We start from the raw sequence: 26,860 nt of genomic DNA, 5'->3' as shown, positions 1-26,860 counted from the left end.
CTCTTGTTTGCTATCTCGAGCTCTATTAAACCTCTCTCTCTGGCTTCTTCTTGGCGCTGATATGCAAGCCCTCTGCACAGCTCCGTCTGATGGTCTCCGCTTATCCCCGGTGCCGGCGCCTGTGGCTAGACGATCTATGCGCCACCGCCTCCCGAATTCCTTCTCTAGCGATCCGCGCATCGGCTGCTGTCACATTGGTGCTAAAGTGGGAAACAGATCCGAAGAAGTGGGTTGTGATCACGGGCTGGGACTCGTCTCAGTCTTTGCCAATGACATAGATCTCTACTACAGTCGGCTATTGGCGGGGGAGAGCAGAATCAGACTAATTGACCGATTTAATGCATCTAAGTTTCTGTAGCGGTCTCACTGGGAAAATTAGCGTTAGGGTTTAGAAGAGGAGTTAAGAGTAAAAAGGAAGAGAGAGAATAGAAAGCAGAGAAAAGAGAATGTGAGAGAAATTCTGAGGATATATTCCCCTTTCTCTCTCCTCATTGGTTGTATTTAAAGAGGCTATCTAACCGTTTCAGGCAACAATGACTTGCCCTCCATGCAACCCTTAACCATTGGTTAAGGTTCCATCATCTAATTAATTACATTCTTAATTGTGATACCAAGGACCATTACATGATATAATCACGAAACTGCGTAACACGTGTCTCAACCCGATTGCTTCGAGTCGCCCTGCCATCAATCTTCATGGTATTTGCCCCTCATTTTACTTCAGCCTCCCTATTACTTGCCACATCACCGACCATGTATCTGCTGACCCCTACATTAGCTTCCCCTGCAAGACTCACCTTGTCCTCAAGGTGAAAGGTGGGAAAAATCCTCTTGAGATTCTCCTCGGGCACCCAAGTGGCATTGGTTGCCGAATGATGTTCCAACGGACTAAATTTTGTTTGAGACGGCGATTCCCATGTAGAATAATCTGAGAGTTGAGGATCTCCATTGGTGTGAACAAAGGCTTGTGGTCCTTGAAGGAAGCTGGAAAGGGCAATTTCTAGACTGTAGGATCACTAATACACCGCTTGAGCTTCGAGATGTGGAATACGTTATGTAATTGAGCGGTGGGTGGTAAATCCAAACGGCAGGCCACCTTGCCAATTTTTTCCAGAATTACAAACGGTCTAAAGAACCATTTGAAAGTTTGTGGGAAGGATGAACACTAAGTGAAATTTGTCTGTAAGGCTGAAGTTTCAGAAACACCCAATCGCCAACATCAAAGAAGACATCGGACCGTTTGGAGTCTGCTTGATTCTTCATTCTTGCTTGAGCCCTTTGTAGGTTGATTTTAAGGTCCTGGAGTGCTTGAGTTCGATCAGATAGCAGTGTGTCCTCATCCGAAACAGAGGAGGTATCCTTCATGTAATCTAATAGATTTGGAGGAGGACATCCATACACAGCTTCATATGGGGTCATACGGATGGAGGAATCCCAAGTCGTATTATAGTGCCATTCAACCTATGGCACTAAACAAAACCTAGAGTGAGGGTTGTTACCAACGAAGCAACGCAAATAGTCCTCCAAGGTATCGATTAAGAATTTTTGTCTGGCCATCCGTTTGGGGGTGGTACGCACTGCTTATCAATAGTTGGGTTCCCTGTAAACGGAACAATTCTTGCCAGAAATGACTCACAAAGATGGGATCTCGGTTGGAGACCACAGAAGTCAGCACACCGTGAAGACGGATGGCATCCCGAGTGAAAACATCAACGACCTGAACTACTGTAAATTTAGTGCAAAGGGCTGAAAAATGGGCCTGCTTTGACAGGTGATCGACCACCACTAAAATCACCGTCTTCCCACTGGAAGGAGGTAAATGAGTAATGAAGTCCATTGATACGGAGTCCCAAACTTGGCCAGGTATAGGTAAAGGCTGAAGAGGTCCTTGAGGAGCTCGGTTGAAGGGTTTGACAAATTGACAATTGTTGCAGCTGTTCACAAAATCCTGAACATGTTTCTTTAGACTAGGCCAAGTGAATGTACTACTGATCCTGTGCAATGTATGCTGGATCCCTGCATGGCCTTCCACGGGAGTGTTGTGGTATTCAGATATCAGCAGTTGTCGCAGAGCTGAGTTGTCATGAACCAAGACCTGCCCATGATATAATATAATGTTGCTACGGATTGAATATCCAGGATGAGCATCGGGATTGCTTGGAATAGCTTCCAATAAGGATTGGATGGAAGGATCATCCTTGTAAGCTTGCAATAAGGCCCCCCATAATGCTGAAATAGGTTTAGATACAACCAAAGTGGAAAGTTGTGTCTGAGGATCCTCATGAATACGAGAGAGTGCATTTGCTAGCCGGTTGCGATTCCCCAATTTATAAAGAATCTCAAATTCAAACCCGAGAAGCTTAGTAAGCCATTTGTGTTGCTCTGGGGTTTGGATTGTCTGATGCAGCAAAGAGCGTAGGTTTTGGTGATCAGTGTAAATAATGAAGCGACGGCCAAGGAGATATTGTCGCCACCTACGCATTACTTCAGTAATCGCCAATATCTCACGAGCATAAGTTGAAGAAGCCTATTGGCGAGGGTCGAGAGCTTTACTGAAGTATGTAATGGGATGCTGATCTTGAAGAAGCATTGCGCCAATTCCCGTAGCGGACGCATCAATCCGAATTTCAAAGGGAATGTCAAAGTTTGGTAGGTATAGTATAGGGGTCGTAGTTAATGCTAACTTCATGGCATTGAAAGTACGAGTGGCCGAAGTCGTCCAGATGAAACATTTTTATGAAGGAGCTCAGTTAATGGTGCTGCAAGACCGGTATAGTTAGTAACAAATCTACGGTAGTACCCCATCAATCTGAGAAATCCTCGTAGACTACGCACTGTTGTCTGCAAAGGCAATTACTGAACAGCTTGGACTTTATCTGGGTCAACTTCCACCCCATTACCAGATATCCTATGGCCGAGACATGCAATGCTGGTGCAAGTAAATGCACACTTACTCTGCTTGGCAAAAAGCTGATGTTGACGAAAGGTTACAAAAACAGTGCGGAGATGCATCAAATGCTCACTCAAAGAGGAGTTATATACGAGGACATCATCGAAGAACACCAAGACGTATTTCCGCATAGCCAGCCAGAAAACATCGTTCATTAACGCTTGGAATGTGGAGGGGTCGTTGGAGAGGCCAAAGGGCTCGTAATGCCCTTCATGAGTCCAGAATGTCATCTTCTCCATGTCGGCCGGATGAATCCTCACTTGATGATACCCAGAATGCAGGTCTAGCTTAGAAAAAATGTGCACACCTGCGAGCTCGACGAGAAGTTCCTCCACTGTTGGGATGGGAAAGCGATCGCAAATCTTCACAGCATTTAAAGCACGATAATCCACACAAAATCGCCATGTTTCATCGTTCTTCTTGACGAGAATCACCGACGATGAGAAAATGCTTGTACTTAGACGTATAATGCCCTCCGTAAGCATATCTCCCACCAGACATTCGATCTCAGCCTTCTGAAAGTACGGGTACCTATATGGACAAACGTTCACAAGAGAAGCCATCGGTTGTAATGGAATTCTATGGTCGAACGGTCGGCTGGGTGGTAACCTTGAGTGCATAGAAAAATATCAGTATACTCAGTCAACAAGGAATGTAACTGGTCAACAAAATCAGAAGGAGCTGAAGCGTCTGCATGAATGCATGAGGGAAAAAGCTTGGTCTCCTGGCAGACGTCCACAAAAACCGATAAATGAAAATATTGGCTCTCTATTTGACCCAGGACGTGAAGCTTCAAAGCGACCGTTGACATTGCAGTTGCGCTGGGAGTCTTCATACCATGGAGACGTACCCTAGCTCCCTGATAATCAAACTCCATCCAGAGCTACTGATAGTCAAAGACTGTTGGCCCCAGCTTGGCAAACCAATGTATGCCCAAAACGACGTCCGCACCAAAGATAGGTAACAATAGGAGGTCGACTGTATAGAGGGTCGTGCCCAGCTAGAAGGGAACTTGAAGACATGCGCCTCTACACTATAGTTCATCACTATTGCTGACTCAGACCTTCATGTACAAGGAGGGTTATATAGTGAACCCTAGATTAGTCGCCTAACGAGCATGAATGAAGTTGTTGGTGGAGCCTCCGTCAATCAAGATGATGACCTCCTTGCCCAGTATCGTTCTAGCAATTTTCAAGGTGGATGGAACCATTATGTCGATGAGGGCATGAAAGGACATACAAGGGTTGTCCTCACAGGGCATCTCCTCTAACGGTGGATCTGGATCATCAGGGAGCGGTGGAAGATTGGGTTCATGGTCTGGCGCGGAAGCGCCTTCCTCCTCATCCACTAAGAGACATAAGAACTGCTATTGAGTACAACGATGCCCCTTAGTGAACGGCGAATCACAGTTATAGCAAAGACCGCGCTCTCGCTGTGCCGCCATCTCGTCAAGTATAAGCCTTTTGATAGGAAGAGGATCGGCTGGAGTTGGCCGTGGAGGAATAGTAGGCCGTGGAGCTGGCAAGGCTGGTTGAGGAGGGAGCCGAGGAAACCATGACGTGAACCTTGATGCATTGCATTTATCCTCCACTAATTTGGCCATGCCCATGGCATCCTAAAGCGTCTGCTGCTTCCACATGTAAAGCTCGCATTGTATGTCATTGCGGAGACCCGATAAGAAGCAGTTGAGAAGGCTACTGGAGCTCACTGGCGGAATCCGAGTTGATAGACTTTCGAATTCCGACATGTAAGCCTCAAAGGTGGTTCGTTGTCTGAGTTTGAATAAGCGAGCCTCATGATTGACGAAGGATGAGGGTCCAAACCGCAACTCCGCTTGGCGAGCTAATACCTCCCACGTAATAAGTTGATTTGTGGAGGCGGGCCAGTGGTACCATTGAAGAGCGGTGCCGGTCATGTAAAAAACAGCAATGTGTATTTTTTGGTCCTCCGGAATCATATGGAACATGAAAAAATGCTCAATTTGAAAGATCTACGAGAGAGTACTTGATCTCCGGTGAAAAGAGGTATCTCGAGCTTTGGCAGTCGAGTGTGCTGTGATGTGGAGGAAGTCAGGTGATTTGATGAAGAGCTAAAACAGGGAGGTGATGGTGGAGCTGGAGGATATTGGCCTCGTTCAACTCTGGAGAGCTTGACCATCATCTCAGACATCACTGCTTGTTGCGCTGCCATTGATTTCTGGAGGGTGTTAAAGAGATCGGTGTGTTGTTGAACTGAAACAGAAAGGCCTTCCATCTAGGTAAGCATGGTGTCCTGTCGCTCGTTAATGAGGGCAAGCTGTTCCTCTAGAGCGCGAGATCGCGTCATAACTCCATCAATCATAGTACGATGGATCAATGAAAGCACAAATGTAGCGGTCTCACTGAGAAAATTAGGGTTAGGGTTTAGAAAAGGAGTTAAGAGAGAAAAAGGAAGAGAGAGAGAGAAGAGAAAATAGAGCAAACTCCATTCTTCATTCCCTATGCACTAACAAATATGAGTTCTGCGTTACTTGCCATGGATATTGGTTTTATGGGTGCAAGTTATTCGAATTCAGCTGCTTGTGCAACCTCCAAACTACTGTTTCTATGTCGCTGTCGACCACATCCGTAGAGGCAAGGCTAATATAATGATTGTTGGTGGTATCGAAGCTGCTATTATTCCAATTGGGATTTGAGGTTTTGTTGCTTGTAGGGCTTTGTCTTAGAGAAATGATGGTCCTAAAACCGCATTGAGGCCATGGGACAAAGGCCGTGATGGCTTTGCTATGGGTGAAGGTGCTGGTGTCCTGGTTATGAAAAGCTTGGAACATGCAATGAAACGGGATGCACCAATTATAGCCGAGTACCTGGGTGGTGCTGTGAACTGTGATGCATATCATATGACTGATCTGAGAGCCGATGGACTTGGTGTTTTGAGTTGCATTCAAAGCAGCCTTGAGGATGCTGGAGTGGCACTGGAAGAGGTTAATAATATAAACACTTATGCGACCTCCATACTTGTTGGTGACCTAGCTGAGGTGAATGCCATAAGACAGGTGTTCAAAAACCCATCCAAAATTAAAATTAATACAACCAAGTCTATGATAGGACATTGCCTTGGTGCATCAGGTAGTTTGGAAGCCATTGCAAGTGTGAAAGCCACAACAATTGGGTGGCTGCATCTTTCCATAAACCAATTTGGTCCAGAGACTGCATTTGAATTCGATGCAGTTACGAATGTGAAGCAACAACATGAAGTCAATGTTGTAATTTTAAACTCATTTGGATTCAGAGGATACAACTCAGCTGACGTTTTCACCCCTTTCAAGCCATGATTGATAAATAATTAGAGTTATCATTGTTGTAGACAAGGGTGCTGGGACGAAGATCATTGTATGAGGAAAAAAAAAGTTATGATCCAAATGAATTTAGAAGACATCAAGATGTTTGGTTGGGGTCTTGTTACCATCGCTTTCATGTTAAGTATATTATATTCTGAATCTCTGATGCATGTTCTTGAGCATTTGGAAAATGAAATAGTTCATACTTACTGTGAGCTCTTGTAATGTGCAATAGAACATGCAACATTGTGTTGTCACTGGCTCAGTTTTGTGAGGCTATATCTGCGATTGAGTGTTTGGTGAGTGGAAAAATGTTAAATTGCTTTTCAAAATAAAAAAAGAAGAAAATGATGGAAAAAATGATGGGTAATAAAAAGAGAGAAAAAAAATGAAGGGTGAAAAAGAGAAAATGAAAAAAAAAAATGAAGGAAGAGTAAAATAGAGAAGAGGGAAAAAATGAAGGGTGAGTTAAATAAAAAAGGAGAAAAATAAATGAAGGATGAGTAAGAAAAAAGAAGAGATAAAGAGAAAAGGAAAAAATGAAGAAAGGTAAAAAGGAAGATATGAAGGATGGGTAAAAAAAATGATGAATGAAGTTATTAGAGTGAGGGTATTTTAGTAATTTTTTACAGGATCTCCTTTTGAAAAAAATCCTATGAGAAATTCTCTAATTCCACCTTGAAGTCTTGACACTCTTGGGGTAAAGAGAAGTTTTCATAAAATTCTCTAATTCCACCTTGAAGTCTTGAAATTCTTGGGGTAAAGAGAAATTTTCATAAAATTCTCTAACTCCACCTTGAGGTTTAGATACTCTTGGGGTAAAGAGAAATTTTCATAAAATTCTCTAATTCCACCTTGGAGTTTTGACACTCTTGGGGTAAAGAGAAATTTTCATAAAATTCTCTAATTCTACCTTGAGGTTTAGACACTCTTGGGGTAAAGAGAAATTTTCATAAAATTCTCTAACTCCACCTTGAGGTTTAGACACTCTTGGGGTAAAGAGAAATTTTCATAAAATTCTCTAATTCCACCTTGAAGTTTTGATATTCTTAGGGTAAAGAGAAATTTTCATAAAATTCTCTAATTCCACCTTGAGGTTTAGATACTCTTGGGGTAAAGAGAAATTTTTCATAAAAATTCTCTAATTCCACCTGAAGTTTTTGATATTCTTAGGGTAAAAGAAATTTTCATAAAATTCTCTAATTCCACCTTGAGGTTTAGATACTCTTGGGGTAAAGAGAAATTTTCATAAAATTCTCTAACTCTACCTTGAGGTTTAGACACTCTTGGGGTAAAGAGAAATTTTCATAAAATTCTCTAATTCTACCTTGAAGTTTTGACACTCTTGAGGGTAAAAAGAAATTTTTTTTTTTTTTTTAAAAAAAAGAGACTTCTCTAAAATCCTCTTTGAATTCGCATTGAGGTCTCTGACACTCACTGGGGTGAAAATTAAATTTTTAAGAAAATCTTTCTTCAAGCTTACTTTGAGGTCTTTTGATGTTCATTGGAGTGAAAGAAAAAGATGAAATAAAAAGTAGAGTAAAAAATTGAATGAATGAAAAATTCCACAAAAAAAAAATCTCTTGTCAACACTCATTAAAAAATCAGCAAAGATTTCTTTTTTATTAAAAAAGCTCATTGTGAGATCTCTTTCACAAAAAAATGAATTGGAGAACTCAATTGATGACTTAGTTGATGTAAAACAAGATCATAATTACAGCTTGAGATCCATTTTAAAAGCAAGTCAATATTGTCAAGTTAATAACCTAAATCATGTTGAAGGCCATGACTTGAAGATTTAATGGTCAAGGCTCAAAAGCATCAAAGAGTCAAGACCAATATCATATAAATGACATATACAACTTTGAAGTCTTAAGACACAAAAAATTCAAAGACATAAGGAGTTTCACAAGTCAAAAAGTTAAAGATTTCACAAGCACAAAAGGCCAAAGTCTTCAACAATAAAAGAAGCAAAAATTACCAAGCAGGCAATTCATAAATGTAGAGTGGCCGCAACTCAAGCACACATAAAAAAAAATCGAAGAAGACCATAGTCATAGAGCTAAAAGGGTTTTCCGACATACTAAAGGAGTCAAGAGCGTCAACCAAGTCAAAAAAAAAAAAAGAAGTTTGAAGAGCATGATAAAAAATAGCTCTCTTAATACTTTTGCGTTCTCGCCCATGATCATGTGTTCATATGCATCTTTGAAATTAATAAAAAAAATTATAATTAATTTTATGTTTGTTCAATCGTTTCCCATTCACACTTATTTTCTTAATCGGAGGTTCCCATGACATTGTGAAATCATCTGAAATATAAAAATAATTAAAATTTGATTTGTGATCCATATTTTTAACTGGTCGATCCTAATTAAAGGCCGGATAAAAAAAAAGGAGCCCACAATTATTAATAAATATAAAGATGGGTATTAATTGGTATCTAAGATTCTAAGATCATGAATTTAAATATTATATTAGTAGATTTTTTTTAAAAAAAAAATTGTGTTGGGAGGGACGGGGATCCCCGCCCCCGTGGGGATCCCTGTGGGGCGAGGAGTGAGGGCTTCCTCCTCAATTCTCGCTCGAGATAGGGGAGTGAGTGGGGAAATACTCCCCGTCCCACCTCGCCCCGTGCTTATCCTTACTTGCACCCCTACTTGCTATGCAATCTTTGAGAAAAAAAAAAGATATAACTCCCCAAAGAAATTTCACAAAGAACCTATTTAATGTACGGAGTATTTGAGCCGAAAACATTGCATGAACAGTATTGTGAAAAATACCATAGTGCAAGGTTTCGAACAAGCTCCTGCTCATGCACACCCAAGTGCTTTTCACCACCGGAATAAACAAGGGTTAGAAGGTTTTTAAATTTTAGGCTTTTGCATGTATATATTTAATAAAAATAATGCATTTTTATATATTTTTAATATATATATATATATATGAGATATATATTTTAAATTCTTGGATCCATCCGATGGCGTCATCCGGCATGCTTAACACTGTATCAATTTCGGTATCGGATTCGGATCCTGAGGACCCGCCGGGACGGATGCGGGTGCGGATCCGAAGGAAGCGCCGGAACCCGCATCTCCCATTCAAGGATGGCCTCCTCCGGCGAGCTCTCAGGAGAGCAGTGAGGTGGTGGCCGCTGTTGCTCTTCATCCCGGCGATCTCTCTGCTCATCTTCGAGGCTTCCAGGCTCTTTGGGAAGCCCGCCGTGGAGCTGAGATCGACCCCTACGTCCACCATGGAGGAAGAGCCAGTGGGAAACCTAAATCGGCTCGATCCTGTCACAAGGGTCATCCATGGCGTGAGAGAGCGTAAGAGTGTTGAATTTCTTGATTTCTTGTGATTTTGTTGTGAAGAAGTGAACGAATTTCGTATTTGGTGAATAGTTCGGTTTGAAACCCTAGGAATGGAAATGAAGACGTTGATTTGAAGCTTTTTTGGGACTTTATTATGCTTGAAATCCTGTTGGTTTTGCTTGGCATTCTGGCTTTTTTTTTCTCCTTGTGATAAAAATGCTAGTTTTAGGGTTCTTGGTTTTCTACTTAGCTGAGTATCATTCAGAGTAAGGGATGGATGGGAATGCTGTAGGGAATGCAATGTATTTCTATCAATTTATTGGATAAACTCTGATAACTCTTTAGTGTAATTTTAGATTTTATTGGACTGATTGTTTCAACAATGTTCATGAATCTGTCTGTCCTAGCATTCAAGAAAAGTCTGGATTAGGTTTGTGATGAAATTAACACATTAATGTCATAATGTGTATGAAGTCAAAAAGATCTTTCTATTTGGTATAGGAATCTGAACCTTTAATTGGTTGAGGCAATGGATTTTATTAATTTGAAACTATTTTAGTATTTGATTATGCTTGAGATGCTGTTGATTTTGCTAAGCAATCTGGCTTTTTTCTTCCTTGTGACAAAGATGCTATATTTAGGGTTCTTGGCTTGATGCGAGTCTCTGTATCTTTTAGAATAAGGAATGAATAGAAGCATTATGGGGAATGCCATACAATTTTATCAATTTATTGGATAAAATTTGAGAACTCTTTGCATTCTGAATTTCATTTTAGATGTAGATTCTGTTATTGTTGATGATATTGTCGACTGAGGAGGGTTGCATGTTGATGAAACAAGGTTACCTTGTTGGTTCAAATCTCCCTTCAATAACTGGTCAAAACATGCACACTGTGTGGTTAATTTATGGAATATTTGAGGATTTAAATTATCTATAAGGTATAACAACTCTGTTATTAAGCCTAGCATCTAGACCGATAAAAGTATGGAAATAGTTGTACTTGGTTCTGTTTTTAGTTCACCATTCTAGTTTTGGTCATTTGATATTTTTAATATTTGACCAGCTTGCTTGATGATCCTTCATCCTGAGGAAATTCAGCATTTGGAGTTCCCAAAAACTGCAGAACCTGACTTTCATGTTAAGGAAGTGGTGTATAAATCTGATTTGAGCACTTACCCAAGCAATGGCACAATACTAGCACAGTATTCTGAAGCCACAAGATTTAATTTATTCACTGGAGAACAAACACTTCAGGAGAGAGAAGAGAGTTTCAAGGTATCTTATTATGGATTGAATTTTCACATTGAAGATGAGTGGAACTTTTCGGTTACATGCCCTCTGATATTTTATTCTGATGGGTTCCCCTTTCTGATCACATTTGCAAACAAATTTGCAATTTTCTGAGTTTCCTTCTGACTAAGCTCTCAGGTCCAATCATTGTGCTTTCTTTCCGTGATACAATTAGAATGCTTATACATATGAATCTTTTTCAGGCAAATGAAATTGCTGTAGTACATTGTGGTTTCTATAGTGAAAAGGGTGGATTCAAGTTATCAGATGATGACAAAAACTACATGCAAACCTGCCAAGCAGTTGTATCTACATGTTCATTTGGTGGTGGAGATGATCTCTATCAACCTATTGGAATGACACAAGCATCACTTGAAAAGGTCAATTTGCAAGATTCACAATTTTCCTTTATTGTCTAATGATGAGTTCTCTGCTATTTAGTTCACGTATATATATATCTTCTGCTTCAGGTTTGTTACGTGGCTTTCTGGGATGAAATCACTCGTGTAGCTCAGGAAGCAGAAGGAAGAAAGATTGGTGACGACCATATGGTTGGAAAATGGCGAATTGTGCTTGTGCATGATCTTCCTTTCTCAGATCAACGGTTGAACGGGAAAATCCCCAAGGTATTAAAAAATTGCAATAAGGAAAAAAGAAAAAGAAAAAACATGCCTCTCCTTTTGAGTGCATTGTATATAGTCTAACCTTGCAATGCTTTCCACATGATGACTTTTCTTTCCATTTATTCTGGATTGTCGTCCAATAATGTTTTGAGTCAAATTATATATCTTTTTAGCTAATACTGTTCTGACATTGATGCAAAGAATTTAATTATGATAAACATTCCATTGCATTTAAGTCTTGAATTAAGCTCTATGCTTCATAAGCAGCTTGAAGTGAGATCTGATGCTAATATTAATTATCATGGGAAATTTATTGGCCTTTGGTGTTGCTATCTCATAACATTTTGGCTAATACTGTTGTGTCATTGATGCAGAGAATTTAACTAGAATTTAATTTTTTTATTCCATTTTAAGTTTTTGGATTAAACTCTGTGCTTCGTACACAGCTTGAAGTAAGATCTGATGCTGATACATAACTATCCCAGGACATTTATTGCCCTTTAGTGTCACTATCTGTGTTTCTGACTACAGAAACACTTGATCATAAAAAGTTCAAAGAAATTTTCACTATTCCAGTTTCTGTAAATTCCCAGTTGTTTTTTCTTTCAGGTACATATAAACCCCGGAAAAAATTTTTGTTAACGATAGGCTAGTGATGAGAGGTTATGTTTACCAGGCAATGTTCATTTGCAGGAACTGGTTCTGAATTTGTTCACCATGCAAAAACTAATATCATCTTTTTCCTTGGAATTTTAGCTAGAAATACATTGAATGACGTGTGGGTTGTTTGTTGCCGAATAAATAGTTACAATGCTGAAAACTGCTGTATCATTTTTGTGTATGATAATTTGTACTTTGATCCTCATGAATGTTCTTTATGTTTCAGATGTTGAGCCATCGCCTTTTCCCTCAAGCAAGATATTCCATTTGGGTAGATTCAAAGTCTCAGTTTCGAAGAGATCCATTAGGAGTTCTGGAGGCCCTTCTCTGGCGTACTAATTCAGTCCTCGCGATCTCTGAACATGGAGCACGTAGTAGTTTGTATGACGAGGCCAAGGCTGTAGTAAAGAAAAACAAAGCAACTCCACAAGAGGTGGAAGTCCAGATTAGGCAATATCGGCTAGATGGCATGCCTGATCAGAAACGGTTCAACGGCAAAAAAGGTATATCATACTGAACATATTATTTAAGTTTGATTCAACCATTGAGAAACATAGACTTATATATACAAATCTATATTTTTCAAATTAATCGATGTTGAACTATAAGTTAATTGTAACATATACATGCATAATTTATATATAGTCCTCAACAATGTTCGGGAAAATTTAGGATTATTATCTATTAAGTTCTTGTATGAATGACCGACACATTGTATATCTTCTCTTTGACACAGCTCTAGCTGAAGCATCCATCATCGTTAGAGAACACACTCCGTCGATGAATCTCTTCATGTGTCTTTGGTTCAACGAAGTGGTTCGATTCACATCACGAGATCAACTCAGCTTCCCCTACGTTTTCAGACGATTAAACACGTCGGCGATCAATATGTTTCCTGTATGTACACGTAAAGATCTTGTAAATAGCATGGGTCACAAACGCAAAGTGAAACCTCTTGTTAGATCAACTGCAAATTAAGTATTACACTCAACCAATTTCAAGATAAATTTGATTTCTTTGATTCATGAACTATTATCAAGGGCTTCATTAATGGGAATGGTTGCTTGCTTTGCAAATTGTTAATATTGAATTGGTATTTTTAGGGTTAAGCAAAGTTCATTATCAAGTAACAGACATTGCATTGCATTTGATTGTGTGTATGAATCTCATTGGGAAAGTTCCCTTGTTTTTTTGCTAAGTGTGAAGTCCATTTCCACACTTACTTCTTTGTACTTTTTTATATTATTCTATGAACTTTTGGTTAAAGTTGTTGAGCATGGACCCCTTTTTTTCCCGGGCTATTTCTTATATATATAACATTATGTCTATAAATTTTGTAATTTTTTTTTCTCAATATATTCATTGAAATAATCTGTTATTTTATTATGAAAACCATTGTTCTTATAGGGATTTTTTTTTATTTTTTTATTTTACATATGATCAATCAATTATTTAGACTTTTCATTGAGACCACAAGTCATACCTTGCATTTAATGTGACTTGACTTTGGAACTAGTGACCATGCTTGACTTTTTCATTGGTTCTGCCAATCTAATGATTTAAAGTGAAATACATAAATAAAGTGCAAACACAGTGATTAGTGTTCCAATGTGTTAAATTATTCAAAGAATCCAAAGTGCTGCAAAATAATAAATCGAAGGTTGGTCCATTTGTTTGACATAATAATAATAATAATAATAATAATAATAATAATAATATTTTTTATGTTTATTTTAACGAAATATAAACAAATCATTTGAGAATCATCCATAAATACAGAATTAGTATTTTAATATATCTGTACTATCACTCCTATATAAATTAAAATTTAAATTCATTTTTTATGTAAAAATATAAATTTTTCTTGTATATATAAAAAACCCATACCCATAGATTAAGAGATAGGTTGCAATAATATTTTGATATGAATTAAAAGTATTAGAAAGCACATGCATACAGAGCAGCTAAAGTCCAATGTTGAGAAGGAAAAACACACCACCTCTTCCAACATTGTTTGTTAGCCACAAACCCAATGCCAAAGAGTCAACATACACAAGTCATTGATTCTCTCCTCTCTATGTATAAATAATTCAACTATTCATTAATGGCTGAATGTTGGAAAGATCTACAATTTCTTAAACATTTCCCAATCTCATATTTAATGAAAAGGTTTTTGCTTTTCTATATATTTTTAAAATTCATTTAGTTAACAACTGACGCTTTATGTAGTGAAATATTATGAAAATGATAAATGGGCAGATCCAAAATTAAATCTCTAAATTGACAATATTACTACAGTACTGTACATATACTATAAAATATTATATAAATACTGTAACAATACTGTCATTCATTATTCATGGGTCACATATAAGAAGATGTCATTTCCCTTCCCTCCAGAGTTGCATGGCAAAAAATTTATTAACTCGGTTTGGTTTTTAAAATATCTTCTAGATTTACACATGGTACAGCTTTAATCGCCCCATTTGACATCTAACTGAATTAATAAATTTTTAAAGGATCATTAAGTCACCGTTATTGGTACTCTATTGTATATATTTGTCCTTGACATTGCTTGTGAGACGGTGCTAGTCGCCTTTGTTAAAAAAAAAAAAAATCATTTCGTTTTATATACACACACTCAATATACCATATACTCTTTAAAATTTGATTTATTTGCAATATATTCCTCAAAACAACACACTATTAATATATATATTATTATTGTGATTTTTTATATAGATTAGGTGCATATATATTTAAACAAATTGAATTTTAAGTGATATAAATGCCATTTGGCCTTCTTACCAGGAGGTGCAGATGTGATTAGATGATTTTTCAAAAGAGTAATGCTATATAAGGCGAAGAAAACACACGAACCAGCCACACAACTTATGTGGCTGGTTACGTGGATTTTCTTTTTTTTTTTTATTTTAAAAAAAAGTAAAAAGGGGAGAAACAAACACATGGACCAACTTTGAATACGAATTAACATTGATGACTGCCCAACAACCAATTTAAAAAAATAAAAATTTTAAAAAAATCATGTTGTTCTTGATCTCCATGAATTTAACCAGAGGCCTACTAAAAGAATACATAAATTTTTCTATTTGACAAAAAAATTCATAAAAATCGGAAGAACTTCAGGTGATGCGAGTACAGACCCATGTTTGAAGAACTTCCTTCTTCACATGGAACAACATTAGCGTAAAATCAAATTTGCGAGTTCGAGGTTGCTTTTGAAGCAAGAGTCGCTGCCACAAACATTGCGAGTTTGCTCCTACAAAAATAGTTCTATTAGAGATACCCATGAAATAACGACGAATGTACTGAGTTAAAGATGGCACTCACCCTACGGATGAAAGGTCGCCCAAGCCTTCTCAATATTCTTGAATGAATCCTTATTTCTCAAAATTATGAAAAAATAAACTATTGAAAGGATACATATGGCAAAAAATTGCGATGCCTCTAAACTATAGAAGATAATATGAAAATAAGAAATACAAATCAACTTGAGTAATTTATCCACCAATCGTTAAGTATGACACATAAACTAATGAACACCTGTTCTTGTATACTTGGACATGATTCAACGCAATAATCAATATAAAGAACTTCATAAATGTACCAAATTTTTACATGGCATGGACCTTGACAGCAGACCACTTTCTTTGAAGAAATAGCACACTACCAATCAATGCTTAATAATTGTTAGTTAGTTTTACTGAACGTGAATGCCCAGGTCGGAATGTCTATTTAAGTATAACAATGAGTACCTATCTTTCTTCAAGTCTGTTGGTAAATTAATTCAACTATCAGACCATGAGACCCTCTTTAACTTTGTTGCCATTACTCAGACTAATATTCAGAAAAACAAGTTAGGGTGTGTTTGTTTGGGTGTGTTTCCAATTACATGTAATTGGAAATACGGCACTTTTAAAAAACTGATGTTTGTTTAGATGTAGTTGCAAATCCAAATGTAATTGCAAATAACCCCAAACCCATTATCAGCTGTGTTTTGAATTACGGTTAAATCCACCGTAATACCAAATCCAATGTAATTCAAAAAGCTTTTTCATGCTTTTTATGCGCTTACCCCTTTTGAGAAACCAACCTTTCTTCATCATCAGCTGGTCATCCTCTTGTCGCCTCGCCGGAACCACTGCAGCCAAAATTCGGAGGAGATCGGTCGCGAAGGACACCTCAGCCCGTCGTGTTTTTCTCCTGTTCGTCGCCGGAACCACAGTAGCAACAACAACAAAACTTTGGAGTAGATCTGCCATCAACGACACCCTATCCTGAGCTACTCTTCCCCCGTCAGCGTTGCTGGAACCCAGCAGAGCAACAACAACAAAAAAATAAGGAGGAGAGCAGTCGTGAAGAACTCCCTAGCTCGTAGTGATTTTTCTCTCTTCTTCTCTAGAACCGCAGCAGCAGAGATCGTGCTCTTCTCTTGTACTATCTGGTTTGTCCCCGAGATTCTGGACGTGCCAAGAGAGTTGCTGAATTGGTTGGGAAGTCGTCACATTTTTGGCACAAAGAATCGATGATGGTGCTTGCTCCCCTTGTCGAGCCCTCGAACTTTGATAAAAGTACAATAGTAAGATGAATTTCATCCAATGCTATTTTCTATAAGGAGTTGCTTAATCTAGTGATGAAGTATATTTTTGTGAATTTTTTTGAGTTGCATGTGTGGATTGGCTTCTGTGATTCTCTGTGGTTTTGAGGTTCTGAGATTTTTCATGTCTAGTGAATTTATCTAGTCTCTCTATGCTTGCAGACACCATTATTCAAATCTTGAGCATTTGTAACTATGGAATGGGCCAAAAGTTTATCTTGGCCCTTCAAACATTTTCTAGGGAATATTATGTCATTTAGTCTGATATTTCCTTCTTTGAATGTTAGTATTTCATATAGTTGTGATTTTCCAAGTGATGGGTACGTTTGGTATGCCTCTTGCAGTATTAGTTCTAATCATTTTAAGGTTAATTTGGATCTCAGATAGCAACACCATTTTGCATTAACTGAATATTGAGATCGCAAAATTGTTCTTTTAATAACATAAATTATTGAAAGGTATAGGACTTAATCTAAAACTTCAGGAATTCTAAAACAAACCGTCCAATAGATGATTATCAAATTTCATCACGCCCAAATTAGTCAAATAACTCCACAAATCCTTAAAAATATTACTAAACATCAAATTATTAAGCTCGTCAACAAATCAGCCTAGGTGTGGGACCTGTTATGTTGTTCTCTATTCAAACACAACATAACACTACATTCATCTTAATTTCCAAGTCAAACAAAAAAGAAAGCTCTTGTGTACTTATCATTCAGTAAGGAATTCGTGCTGCAAGGAATATTGAATGAGTCATTAATGCGTATTATGTTCTAATTAGTGATGAATATATGTAGTCTGTACAACAAGGACAACCATTTAAATATGAAGAAAAGCAAAGTAGAAGCAATAAATTGTAGAGGACGAATAATAATTTATATTCCTCATTTTTCCTGATATGCCAATAAATGCACTATAGAACAGCAACATTGTTGATCTTTACTTATAGATCTTGTTTAACTGACACCCATTTAACTACAAAATCTAAGGATTTAGAATTATAGACAAACAAAATATTGATCTCAGCATCATCTTACATGCATATGCTCTTTGTTCCCATTTAACATCAGAATTCAATAAAGATATTACCAAACATGTTGTCACACCCAAGTGCCTCCAAATATCATGTTTCTACTGATATTATTTGAATAGAAATGAACATATATGGACACACACACACACACACACACACACACACACACACACACATATATATATATATATATATATATATATATATATGTGATCGAGTGGTTAATTTGAACATTAACTAACGACTACTAACTATTATTTTAGATGGATGATCACAATGGAAATGATGAATTATACCTATTACAAATAACGGTTTTGGCCGTGGCCTATGCCGTGATGTTACATGTGCACAACAAAAGACGTCGAATATGTAGAGAACCGTCCCGTGAGAGACTACAAATAAGAGAAACATATTTGTCTAGGTTGGTAAACGAGAATGAGTTGCAAATGCATCACTCATTATTTTGATCAAATTATACCAATAACAATTGGAAATAGATCAAATATCCATGCAAATGTTTAGAAAGCATATATGAAAAATTTATACTTACTTTTTTAAGGTTAATAATAATTGGTTCTTAGGTTTGTGATAATAGTTAAAAATTAATTGAAATAATTCCAATAGTAATAATTAAAAATTCAATATTATTATAAACTATAATAATATCTTCACAAATTAATTTAATAATAAAAATTATGATTTTTGTTAATGTTACGATTTTTTTGATTTTTATTTATATATTAAAAAAATTAATATGTTAAACATGTGAGGGGTAATCTCACCATGGTGATCATATACCCTCAAATACATCAAACCAAACACAGCTTTTTACAAATCCAGATTTACAAATCCTTCAAACCAAAACACAAAAATTCTAAAAATCCTACCTTCCGGATACATCTAAACAAACACTCGGATTTGTTAATTCACTGCATTTTTCAATTACTGAGATTTACAATTACACTGTAATATGAAATCCACTGTCTTTTCAATTACAGCTAACCAAACGCACCCTTAGTGAACTTGATAACTTACTAGCAATTTAAATATTTAGTTCTTTTGCAAAAAGACGAATAATATAACGTAAAACCATACCGAACATATCCGATGAACCCGGAAAAAAATACCATCCAATGACAATGATTCACAATCTATCACCCCACTTCATTAATTTTCTTTTTTCCCCTTTCACAATGAATACATAAATTCCCTTATCAATTGCAATGGATTCATGCCAAATCCTCCAAATCACATTCCCAAATCCCTAAATTCACCAAAACCTGCCCTCAATTTTGATACTCCGCAACACTGAAAAATCATCCATTCACTCCATCAACAGAATTGAGAAATGTCTAAACCCAAATCACCACAAACAAATTTAAACACATTAAACAACATGTCAAAAAAAAAAGCAAGTGAAAATAATCTATGATAAAGCAAACAACTTGCCAAAAGTCAAAAACAAATATTATAGAATTAAACCGGAAACAATCATGCAAATCTTCAATAACAAGTTAGTGAACTTGATAACTTACTAGCAATTTAAATATTTAGTTGCTGCAAAAGACGAATGAAAATCTTCAATAACAAGTTAGTGAACTTGATAACGTACTAGCAATTTAACTTACAGCTTCTCTGGTTTCCATCTGCAGGTTACATCAAGCTTGATAGATATCAAAAAATAGCAAACAAACAAACAGTTTCAGAAGAATAAAAAGGCTCATATCTTGCCCCACTGTTCTATTGCATGGATAAACATGAATCAAGGGCTGCAACTAAAGTTGCCACGCCACCCAATTTCTATACTCTTTTATAGGGCAAATCATCATGGGCAAGACAATCATTACTAAAGAGTAAGAGTAATGCTATATGAGGCGAAGCAAACACACGAACTAGCCACGTCGACAGAAAGAAATACATGATGCAACAAAATATATCAACCAACGATTTAAAACGAGGCTCGATTCAACAATAATGATGTTCTCCCATCCTTCCCCTCCCTCTACAACAATAACGAGTGGCGGTTGCCTACTAGGCCATCCAGCTCACTATGCCATCGTTAGAGAGACGAAAGCGAGGATAGAAATTTTTTTAGGGCATCATTGCCTTTGTACCGATTTCAAAGGCGAGCGGGCTTTTGTGCCAAGAAATTCGAGAGAACCCGACCACACGAAAGAGAGAAACGAGTTCCACACGAGAGAGAAAGAAACTAGGCCGATCTGTGCCCTAGTTTCTCTTCAAAGCCAAACGAGAGGAGGGCGTGCCGGAACGGGCACCGGGAGCGGGAAGGGAAGCGGCCGGGAGCACGAGCCACCCGAGAGAGAGAGAGAGAGAGAGAGAGAGAGAGAGAGAGAGAGAGAGAAGGCGAGAGAGTCCCACATGAGAGAGCACGAGAGAGACAGAAACTAGGGCCGATCTGTGCCCTAGTTTCTCTCAAAGCCAAACGAGAGAGGGCGGCGACCGGAACGGATACCGGGAGCGGGGAGGGAAGAGATCGGTCGAATGGGTACCCGGAACCGGGGACAAAGAAGAGAGCATCATAACGGGTACCAGGGAGTGGGCCAGGGAAGAGAGCGGTCGAACGCAGTACTAGGCACGGGGGAGTGAAGCGGGCAGGGAGCGGAGGAGTGAAGTGGCGGGAGCGAGGAAGGAGGAGGCGGCTTGAACGCGTCCCGAGAGAGGGGAAGGAAGCGGGAGCGGGCGCCCGGGAGTGGGAGAGGGGCTTGAGCAAGCCCTAGAAATATAGAGAACCCCGAGAGATAGAGATGCGCTTTCTTTGTTTCTCCCTTTTTACTTTTTTTAAATAAAAAGAAAATCCACGTAACCGACCACATAAGTCGTGTGGCTGGTTCGTGTGTTTTCTTCGCCTCATATAGCATTACTCTTAAAATATAAAAAACATTTTAAAAATAATTATTTATATAAAAATAAAATTTTCATAGGAGATGGATTTTAGCTAAATCAAAATTTTAGCCATGGAAAAAAAAAGGTAAAATTTTAAGTCTAAACAAACTAAAGACTTCTATTTTAATACTATCACTAAATTATAAAGTTTATTAAAATAACTAATAACCTCTTAATCTATTGATATTTAGTTTGTTGTTTAAGTTGTTTGTATTTTTGTGAAAGAGACATGCTCGAACCAAAGCTCATACAAAATGAGAGCATAAGTATTTTTGAACTTGCAAATGTGCTCAATGCATATGGATGTCTTTATTTGTCAGTATTTATCAAAAAAAAAAAATCAAAATAACCAATTCACATAGATTATAGAAAATAGGTATATTATATAGAGATAATTAAAGCTTTCATATACAAATTTTATTTTATTTATAAATTCTATCATAAAATAAAATGAATTAGATATAATTTAGATCCAAATCCTAGAAGCCCGCATCAATTAATTTGATAAATATCAACCTTAATATATAAGTAAATATATAAGTGTGGATTTATTATTTTTACTTAAAATCTAAATAAAACAAATATTTTGTATCTAATAAAAATATATAAGATTTAACCCCTAATTGCATAAAAAATTTTTTAAAAAAAAAGTAATTTATGAATTGTATCAGTTATACTTTAATATGATATTAGAATAAATGTGGCACTAACAATCTCTTAGTTTATTGGTACCATTCCTACTGGGTCTTTCACATAGAATGTTTGTGTTTTTATTACAGAGGACGAGGGGCACATATGTATTAAAATATTAACTTTACATTTGTGGACATGAATGATGATAGGTTGGCCGCATCCTGTATTAAAAAAAAAAAAAAAATCAATGTGATATATTGACCTTGCTATCAAATTAAATTTTACTTGGCTAATAATAAATAACATAATAAGACAAAGATAACTCATATGGATTGTGCCTTGTCATTAAATTAAAACAGTATGGCAGTTTAAGTGGGGTTGATCCCTTGAATACCAAGCCAACAAAAAGCCAAAGCACAACAACTCATTCTTTGAAAACTTGATTCTAAAACAAACAGTAATCCCACACAAACCAAAGGACAACAACTGGCATCTTTTTTACAGCATCTTTTTCAGATTATTAACACCCAAAACACAAATTAAAAGCACACAATTATTTACTTAATTCATTTTTATGTTCTTCTTTTTAAAATCTCTAACATTCTCTTTACACAAATCTTTCTGTCCTTAACTCTGAATCAGTTAAAAAATTTGCAGCATAAAAGGACACTGTACATTGTTCTCCATGTGTTTTTACTGACATTTATTTCCACATCCAAATTCTATTAAAACAAACTCCATTGCTAAAATTCCATTGATCCATGTGTATGCATCTTTTGGCTCAGTCCTGCTTCTTTTGGCCGTACATGACCATTCCATGTGCCCTGTTTATATATTCCAGTGTTCTTTTTCTCTGAATTAATTGTGATTAATTGTTATCTTACTTGGTATTTTAATAAGAGAACATTATTATTGCTTTATATAATAATTGTATTTCCACATATTCAAGCTCTTGCCATGTAATATAATTAACTTTATTAGCTACCATTGCATCACTCAGGTATAGTAATTTTATCCATGGTTGTAAAACCAGTTAGAGTTGGTTGAAACGGTAAGAGTTTGAGTTACTTAAATAAATAATTTTAATTTTAATTTTTTTTTTATATATAAAAAGTACATAGTAAAAGAGATCAGTGTTTTATATAACTTCCAATATTTCATTCTACTGTGTAGGTTGCAATGATTAAAACATTGTACATATATCTAACTCTTTTATCAAGGACTGTTTTACAACTCATCTTAATTTTATCAAATATCAATGCACATAGTCTATTTTGTTTTTTTATTACATTATCACTTTATATGAGTGTTTAGTTATATTTATAATTATTTTTTTATTTACTTTTAATTGATATTAAGCTATATATATTATTTTAAAAAAAATTCTCATTATGTAAAATATATTTCAAGTTATTCATTATTGGTAAATTTTGTGGGGTTTTTTTGTACTTGATCTTTTTTGTTTATTTTTTTTTCTTGGTTTGTTTCTATTCATTATCTCCTCTCACTCTTATCCAATGTAAATGATAGTATGGAATTGCTTTTACAGTTCTCAACAATACTATGATTTTTCTATTTTTATTAAATAATAATAATAATAATAATACACTTCAAGTTAGGGCATCTAATATATCTTTATTATATTACTATTTTTTTTTACTGATATTTATTAATGGGCGTTTTACAGGTGTACCCCTAAATAATTTTAAAATTACATATTTACCCCCGAACAAAAGATAATTGCATACATACTCCTTAATAATACATATAATTGCATATTTATCTTAGGGTTCAAATTAGTTGAAAAACCATCCGTTAACAAAACAGTAGATATACAAAATAACTATCATACCTTTTACATATATACTCTTAAAAAGCTTTTTTTATTATAAAATGTAGTTATATCTGGGTTAATTTGGATTTTTTTGTATACTTTAATCCAAGTTATAACCATAGTTAATAAATTTTAATTAATTTTTGTTAACAGAATCTTATGTATTTCTATAATTATTTATAATTTTTAAAGGTATATATATATGATTATGTGTTTCTTCTTGAGGTAAATATGTAATTTTAGAACGTTTTGAGAGGTTTATAACCAATTTTTCCCTTAATTTACCAGCAGCAGTAAAGCAATTTAGTTATCTTTGAAAGCAGAAATAAGAAAAAGTTGGTTTACCAAGAAGGAAGAAAGTGAGAGAAGAGAAAAAGACATGGTAGTGGATGTCATGGTCTCATGCTATATAAGTACTCCAAAGATTGGAGTTGAAAATCTCTCTCCACTTCTGTGCCTTTCCAAAGGATTGTTCACCAATCTGGACACCATTAATGGTGCCTTTTTCACTAGTTGAGCAGTCTTAGTCTTCTTCTTCTTTCATAAATCCAAGTTTGGTGAGTGTTTCTTCAGTGCTTTGCTGAGTCTTTTCCCACTATTTAACTAACTTGGTTAGCTCTGATGTTTTCTTAATTTGCAGAGCAGTCATGGATTCTCAAAAAGTTTTAGCTTTCAATGATTTGTATTCCAAAAGGTAGCTAGCTAATCTTTTTTCTTTAGTTGCTTTTTTTTTCTGTTTTCTGGAAAGGTTTCTGGTTGATTTCTCATTGTTTTCATTCTTTTTTGTTTTTGTGTTTGTTCTTGAAGTGATGTTGATTATAGAGTGAAGAAATTTAAGCTGGAACCCTCACCTGAACTATCCCTTCATTTTAAGCAGGTAATTTCTTGTAGCCATTACTTTTAATTTTTCTGATTTCTTGCTTGTTAGATCTGAGGACAAGTAGATGGATTCAGACATTATAAATGTGTGTTTTTAATGGTTCATCTTTGAATCCTTCTCTTTGGACAGTGTTTACTTTTCATTCATATTCTTAAATTGCTAGGATTTGGAGAAAGTTAAGAGTCATACTGAAATCAATGGGAAACCATCAATTGATTTTGATGTTCAGAGCTCTTTGAAACAAGAGGTAATTAGTTCTGGAATTCATGGTGCTCTGATTCAAGTATATACTACAAAAATTTTGAATGCTTTTATTTATTTATTTATTTTTTTTGCAGATTCGACAACTCGAGAAACGACTAAAAGATCAGGTAATGGAGAGACAAGCTTTAGAAAATGCAGTGGGATATCAGTCTTCTTCTTTGAATTCTTTAAACAATGGCTCTGCAACTAAGGTACCTCCTTTCTCCTTTTTGTTTAATATCTCTGCTAACTTGTGATTTTGTTCGACTTATTTCAGAGAGTTAATTACAATAATTGTATGGTGACAGCCGGCCAAAGAACTTATAAAGGAGATCGCGACATTAGAGGTACAAGTCATGCATTTGGAGCAATATCTGCTTTCGCTCTACCGGAAGGCATTTGATCAGCAGTCTATCAGAGAGAAACCAAAGCGGCAATTGAGACCGCTTGAATCTATCTCGTGTCGGATGGAGTTGCCTCAGAGATTACTGAATGAAACTTCTACTTCAATGTGCCGTGAGAAGTTAGACAGTTCAAGTGTTTATCGTTCTCATTCGGCACTCTCATATCGTTCAGCTAAGAAGCCGGCAACTCTTGCTAGAGCCCTTGACTCATTTCATTCTCAATCATTGTGTTTTCTTGAGGTACCTGATTTGTTTACCAAACTTTACTAATTTATGCTTCATCTTATGGTTCTTGTTAATCTTTGAACAGGATGATCAAAGTGCCACTCAAAGGGAAACGAGTTTAGCTGAATATCTCGGTTCCGCTATTGTTGATCATGTTCCTGAAACACCGAACATAATTTCTGAAAACATGGTTCGGTGCATGAGTGTGATATATTGCAAACTTTCAGACCCTCCTCTAGTTTGTCACGGTTATCAGTCACCTACTTCATCGTTTTCATCAGCTAGTGCTCTTTCTCCCCAACATTCAGGAGATGTATGGAGTCCTCGTTATCGGAAAGAGTCTATACTTGATTTTCGGTTAATAAATCCTTTCCGAGTTGAAGGCCTCAAAGAGTTCAGTGGACCTTACAATTCAATGGTTGAAATTCCTTACATTTGTAGGGACAATTGTCGGCTCAGAGACGTCCAAGATTTGCTTCAAAATTATCAGTGAGCTTCATGATCTCGTATTTTTTTACTTTCTAACAGATAGTACGCAATTTTCATTTGCTTTGACTTTTATGTGCATTTGTTCTTTACCTTTCAGTAAGAATTATACTGAGAATTGCAATGTTTTTGTTGCAGATCTCTTGTTGATCGATTGGAATCAGTCAATCTAAGACGGATGAAAACCGAAGAAAAGCTTGCATTTTGGATAAATGTACACAATGCCATGATGATGCATGTAAATTTTTTCCCCTTCCAACTAAATTTTGTTCGAATTGCTTATTATCCTCATTGAGTATTTGTTTTTGCTGCCACCACAGGCTTACCTAGTCCATGGATTTCCACATAAAAACATAAAAAAACAAACTTTACTAGCCAAGGTATGAAGCCTTAATTAATTCATCGATGAAACAATTGAGACATGTTGGTTGATGTCAGACTCAATCTTATTTACTTCAGATCACGTATCTCATTGGTGGTCATTCTGTAAGTGCCGACAGAATTCGAGGACCTATTCTGAGATGTAATTCAAAATGTCCAAGAGAGGTCCATTCTTCCTTTGATTAAGAAATAAGAAGGCTTGACAAAAGATCGTTAAATTTCGATCTGCATTACATTTTTGAATCTAGAACAATTTCTCATTTACTTTTCAGTGGCTGAAATTACTACTTTCTCCGAGAATGAAATTCAAAGTTAGAGACGAATATCAAGGATACGCGCTCGAACACACGGAGCCTCTCTTATATTTTGCATTGAGTTCTGGAACTCATTCTGATCCCGCGGTAAACTTCTTTATCTCTTCACATACTTTTCTTTGTAACAACTCCAATTCATGAACTTATTGCATTTTATTATACTTCAGGTTCGAATTTACACACCGAAAAAACTAGTAGCGCAACTACAAGTTGCAAAATCAGAGTACATTCGCGCAACGGTAGGCATAAAGGACAAACACACGATCACTCTGCCGAAGATGCTCGACACATACGCAAAGGAAAGTGGTTTAAATTCACAAGCATTGATAGACATGATTCGACAATATCTGCCGGAGACTCTAAGAAGAGCAATGCGGCAATGTCGAACAGGGAGAGCTCATAAAATCATCGAGTGGGTGCCTCATAACTTTGCGTTTCGGTATCTGCTGTCAAGAGAACTAACACAACCTGCAGTGTAAATTTGAAAAGAAAGATTTGTACAGAGAATCGAGATGAAACTAGACTTGTTTCTGCATTTGATTTAACTGCAAGTCAATTAATTTTCTCAGTTACTGTGATTATATTTAAAGAAAACTTTGAATTATGATGAAGAATTTGGTACTATTCAATGTATTGATTGAGTGATTGAATTGTTAGGAATTCAGACTGAATTATTATTTGGGATCAAATCCGTAACCAAGATTTAAAGGAATACATGCATTTCAGCTGCTGCTTAGCATGTTAAATAACT

The 26,860-nt window shown here is 36.4% G+C and overlaps 2 protein-coding genes and 1 pseudogene across 2 annotated transcripts; all 3 read left to right on the top strand.

The window, feature by feature from the left end:
• Positions 1-4,605: 4,605 nt before the first annotated feature.
• Positions 4,606-6,263, top strand: LOC120277785 (annotated as a pseudogene).
• Positions 6,264-9,254: 2,991 nt separating this feature from the next.
• Positions 9,255-13,227, top strand: LOC120276877. Its single transcript, XM_039283611.1, has 6 exons — positions 9,255-9,592; positions 10,642-10,853; positions 11,072-11,248; positions 11,339-11,494; positions 12,378-12,654; positions 12,888-13,227. Exons 1-6 carry the CDS (start codon positions 9,262-9,264, stop codon positions 13,127-13,129), a joined length of 1,395 nt encoding a protein of 464 aa, XP_039139545.1. The 5' UTR covers positions 9,255-9,261; the 3' UTR covers positions 13,130-13,227.
• Positions 13,228-23,633: 10,406 nt separating this feature from the next.
• LOC120276733 lies at positions 23,634-26,742 on the top strand. Its single transcript, XM_039283412.1, has 12 exons — positions 23,634-23,733; positions 23,817-23,870; positions 23,984-24,053; positions 24,220-24,303; positions 24,395-24,511; positions 24,608-24,943; positions 25,014-25,417; positions 25,553-25,652; positions 25,735-25,794; positions 25,874-25,960; positions 26,068-26,196; positions 26,277-26,742. Exons 2-12 carry the CDS (start codon positions 23,824-23,826, stop codon positions 26,586-26,588), a joined length of 1,746 nt encoding a protein of 581 aa, XP_039139346.1. The 5' UTR covers positions 23,634-23,733; positions 23,817-23,823; the 3' UTR covers positions 26,589-26,742.
• The last annotated feature ends 118 nt before the right edge of the window (positions 26,743-26,860 follow it).

The sequence above is a fragment of the Dioscorea cayenensis genome, chromosome 15 (genome assembly GCF_009730915.1).
Source record: "Dioscorea cayenensis subsp. rotundata cultivar TDr96_F1 chromosome 15, TDr96_F1_v2_PseudoChromosome.rev07_lg8_w22 25.fasta, whole genome shotgun sequence".
Classification (NCBI taxonomy): Eukaryota; Viridiplantae; Streptophyta; class Magnoliopsida; order Dioscoreales; family Dioscoreaceae; genus Dioscorea; species Dioscorea cayenensis.
This window is presented reverse-complemented; position numbering and strand designations above follow the sequence as displayed.